This window comes from Sesamum indicum, linkage group LG13 (genome assembly GCF_000512975.1).
Source record: "Sesamum indicum cultivar Zhongzhi No. 13 linkage group LG13, S_indicum_v1.0, whole genome shotgun sequence".
Taxonomy (NCBI): domain Eukaryota; kingdom Viridiplantae; phylum Streptophyta; class Magnoliopsida; order Lamiales; family Pedaliaceae; genus Sesamum; species Sesamum indicum.
The window spans coordinates 3888876-3893015 of NC_026157.1; the positions used below are offsets into that span (position 1 = coordinate 3888876).

The 4140-nt window shown below is 41.4% G+C and overlaps 2 protein-coding genes across 2 annotated transcripts in view; one reads left to right on the forward strand and one right to left on the reverse strand.

Annotated features, from left to right (window-relative positions):
* LOC105176384 (protein SKIP34) lies at positions 1343 to 1976 on the reverse strand. Its single transcript, XM_011099169.2, has one exon. It carries the CDS (start codon positions 1860 to 1862, stop codon positions 1563 to 1565), a length of 300 nt encoding a protein of 99 aa, XP_011097471.1. The 5' UTR covers positions 1863 to 1976; the 3' UTR covers positions 1343 to 1562.
* The window catches only part of LOC105176385 (protein ecdysoneless homolog), a 4787-nt gene continuing 3198 nt past the window's right edge, over positions 2552 to 4140 (forward strand). Inside the window, 3 exon segments of the mRNA XM_011099170.2 lie at positions 2552 to 3803; positions 3926 to 4134; positions 4137 to 4140. The exon segment at positions 4137 to 4140 is cut by the window's right edge and continues 99 nt beyond it. Of these exon segments, the coding sequence (XP_011097472.2) occupies positions 2575 to 3803; positions 3926 to 4134; positions 4137 to 4140 (1442 nt within the window). The 5' untranslated portion in view covers positions 2552 to 2574.

The window sequence follows — 4140 nt, forward strand, 5'->3', positions numbered from 1 at the left end:
ATCTAGAAGCCAAGGAAGCATAAACTGAAGGAAGAGGATATAGTAGCTTTAGATTGGAAAGTTTCCTACATAGTATATATATTATGTGCGGGAAAATACAATTTTAGTCCTGTAGCTATAGAGGTAACAATTTTGGTCCTGTAATTTACATAACTCCAGCCAATTTCGCCAGAATCCCTAATTTAGTTAGGTCATATGCAAGTTGCATGCAATTTTCCGAACAAATCCTCAAATCGTGAATTTCTAAAAGTTATAAAACTAAATTGCAAAAGTCAAGTAGTGTAGGACCAAAAATGTCACCCCCTACATTACAGGATAAAAACTGCATTTTTCCGTATTATGTACTTATTAGAAAGAAAGCCTACTTTAAGTCTTGAATAACCCTGCTTAGCTATTTCATTTGTATTCAGTATGTCTTGGTTATGGCATACTAAAACATATTCAGTTTCAATGTAGACCACAGACGTCTCTCTCACATGAATAAAGAATTAGTCTATAGGATTGTGAAAACAAGCTTGACTGGTAGAGTACTGATTTCTGAAGAAAAACTTATAAATGAGTCAGATGATGTTTTGCCTGAATCTGAGGACATAGTCAAGATCCATGCATTCAGCTAAACAGTGCAGCCTAATTGGAAAAGACCTCCTAAATCCCAATGTACTGGTGGCGTCACAGAAAGTGTGGAACAACAAAGTCCACATTGAAGGCAGCTGATAAAGGACTCCCAGCTCGTGCAGGATCTTATGCCTTCATTCAATCATGAATCAGAGACACCAGTCTGTCTAAAATGTAAAAGGCCTGGTTCCTCTGAGAAAATTTCATTTGTATCTCTACAAGTTTACAACCAGCACACAAGTTCTGAAGACATAGTCAAGATCTTGCTCCATGCACTCAGCTAAACAATGCCGCCTAATTGGAAGACCTCCTAAATCACAATGAGCTCAAAGTGTCAAGAAGTAAGTGGGAACACCAAAGTCACATTGAAGGCAGCTGATAAAGACTCTCAGTTCGTGCTGGAACCTATGCCTTCATACAATCATAAATCAGAGACATAAGTCTCATTCCAAAATGTAAAAAGCCTGGTTCCTATTAGAAAAATCGAATTTCTATCCCTTACAAGTCAACCAGCACACAAGTTTATAACAAAAGTCATCACCAAGATCACCTTCGCATTGTCAAATTCACCAACTCTGGCAGGTGGTTATAATCCAAAGCATACAGGAATTCCCCCTTTCCACCCAATCCCATCCAATCCGCGATCACAAAAGACTGCTTCTAAGATAGTATTTGTATTTGTCACTCGATCACAAAAGACTGCTTCTAAGATAGCACAAAACAAACATACAAATTCATCGATTTTCCATCTCGTAGGATTGTTAAAATGCATCAATTTTGAGGAAAATGGATTCACATAGCAAAAAAGCATCACCAGTATATGCTTAATAATTTATACAGACACTGGGGCTATTGCAACACTTTACTGCACAAATTCAGACAGTAATACCACAAGTAACCATGCCTTTTTCTCCCCTAGAAAGCCAAGAGAACAAACAAAATCAATGCTATTTGGATGGTACCGAAACCGAAGACGGAGAAGAGTAAAGCTGAACGAGGTGATCTTGCTGCTCCCTGTACCGGCGCCTGAGGTAGGTTTCCAGGATCTCCATCACGAGCACGAACTTCTTCATCTCCTCCAGACGGCGGCTCAGCTCGGCTTCCCTTGCCCTGGCTCGCTCCAGCCGCGCCTCAGTCTCGGCTAGCCTGTCTCTGAGATTCTCCACCACCACCGTGTTCTCGTTCTGCACTGGCCGGATTTCGACGATGTCGTCTTTGGACGGTAATCGCTCGCTGCCGTAGCACATGGCTCGATTGCTGGCTTGTTTGAGTTGAGCTTCCTGTTTCGGAAGTTATACCTTGTTTTGTCGCAGGGAGAAGAGAACTGGTGGTGGATTATATGAGTTGCGCTCAATTACACTTTACCCCTTCAACTATTCCTTAAATAAGATCTGTTGCCCCTTCCCTTATCAAATTTTCACTCAACTCATAATTATTTCTTAGATATACGGATGAAAAATTAATCATCGACAAAATTATACTTTTAGTCTCACATTAGTCTTATATTTTACAAATTCTAATAGTTTTAAAATTGAGAAAACTCGATACATTTAATCTCATAAATTCCATAAAGTAAAAGACTATAAAGTAGAGTATTAAATATATCAAGTTTTCTCAATTTTGAAATAATTTTTAAAAAACCTCATAAAATTTTTAGTTTACAACTGATATACATGATTGATGTAAAATTTAGAAAAATGGATCAATTACATAGCAAGTGTGATCTGTAATTGGTTTGATTCGATCAAAACTTTTCCAAGCTAGAATTTCTACTTGGGTAAGTGTAACACGTGATTGGATGACGGGCTCTCTATTTCATCTCTCACAAAATAATTTGTACATTTTAACTTACCATATAAATTTATAATACATGAAATGAAATATAAAATTAGGGATTTTGTTGTATTTCTTTTTCCCCATACAGTAACAGTGTATTATTAATTATGTTTAAGGCCATGAATGATGAACCTTCCAGTTCCAGTTCCACACTCCCCACATCAGCTGACCGCCAAGCCGCTGTTTGTAACAAACCCTCCTCAAATCTTCTCGAAACCCACACACACCATGGCTGCACCTGAGTCCTCTTCCTCTTCATCACTCTTCGCCCTCAAGAATTCCCGGCCCCCCGACGACACCGTTTTCTACTCCATCTTCCCTGATTCCTCCCTCACCTCCGCCGGTTCCGCCGCCTCCGCCCAACTCCAGTTCCTCCATCTCCGAATACTCCACCACGTTTCTCCAATTACTGCCCCGTATATTTGGCAACACCAGCCTTTCTCTCTTTCCATAACCCTCTCGCCCGTCCCCCACCTCTCCGGCCACCTCCGCTTCGGGTACAATCTTGAGGATGAGTGGTTCGTTGTTTACCTCCTCTTCGAAATCTCGAAAACCTTCCCTAATCTTTCCATCCGCGTTTGGGACTCTGACGGGGAGTTTTTGTTGATCGAGTCCGCTTTCCACCTCCCTAAATGGCTGAATCCGGAAACATCCGTCAATCGCGTCTTCATTCGCCGAGGCCTCCTTCACATCATTCCGCAGTCAAGCTTCCCGAAAATGCCAAAGTTGGAGGATTCTCTGCGATTCTTGGCGAGCAGAGATGATGATTCCTCGCTCGCACCGGGTGCTGTTCAGTTGCATTTGAGGAAAAAAATTGGTGAGTATCCAGAGCGTGCTTATAGGAATGTGCATAGAGTGAGGGTTAGAGTGCCAGTTTCGGTGGCATGGGTGTTGAAGCATGAGCCGTGTTTAATATCTTTGGCAGTTGAGGGGTTTTATGATAGGGATATCGATAGTATGAAGTATGCCGCTAGAATGGAGAGGTTTCTACCCAGGGGGAAGGGGGAGGAAATGGTGGAGGTGGTGATAAGTATGTCAAGGGCAATGTATGCACAGTTGGTGCAGCAGAAGTTTCAGGCTCCTGGTTGCTTTCCGATGCTGGAGAGGAGCAATGTGGGAAAATATATGGAGGCAGAACTCGGGATGAAAATCACTTGTGGGTTTGAGATGATGTACCAGTTGAGAAAGAAGCAGGGGGATGAAGGGAAGGGGAGCACGTGGGAAGCTTTTAGACAGAGCTTGGAGAGCAGCGGTTATTTTGAGGGATTGTTGCCAGGTTCAAAAGAATACAAGAGGTTGATGGAGAATGCTGAGGGATATTATCGAAATAGTTCGTTGCATGTTAGAGCCAGGTATGTAGTGTCGATATATTTTGTTAATTTTTTGAAGTGCTTGGTTAATATATATATTTTACTCCTTGGTCATATTAAAAGTACAAACTAGCACTGCTGTTGACATTTTGCTATTACTGCAGTGAAGTCTTGAGTGCACCTGTGAAACGCATAGATGAAATTCTTGCACTTCCGCATTCAGCGGGTGAATTCAAGAACCAGGAGCTTCCTCCATCTGATGATGATTCATGGTTATATGGTGGGGAAGATGAATTGAATGCTGCACTTCAGGAGAGGCAAAATGAAATGGAACTTTACAATTTGAAACATAAGAAGAAACAAAAGAAAAAAGAGCAGC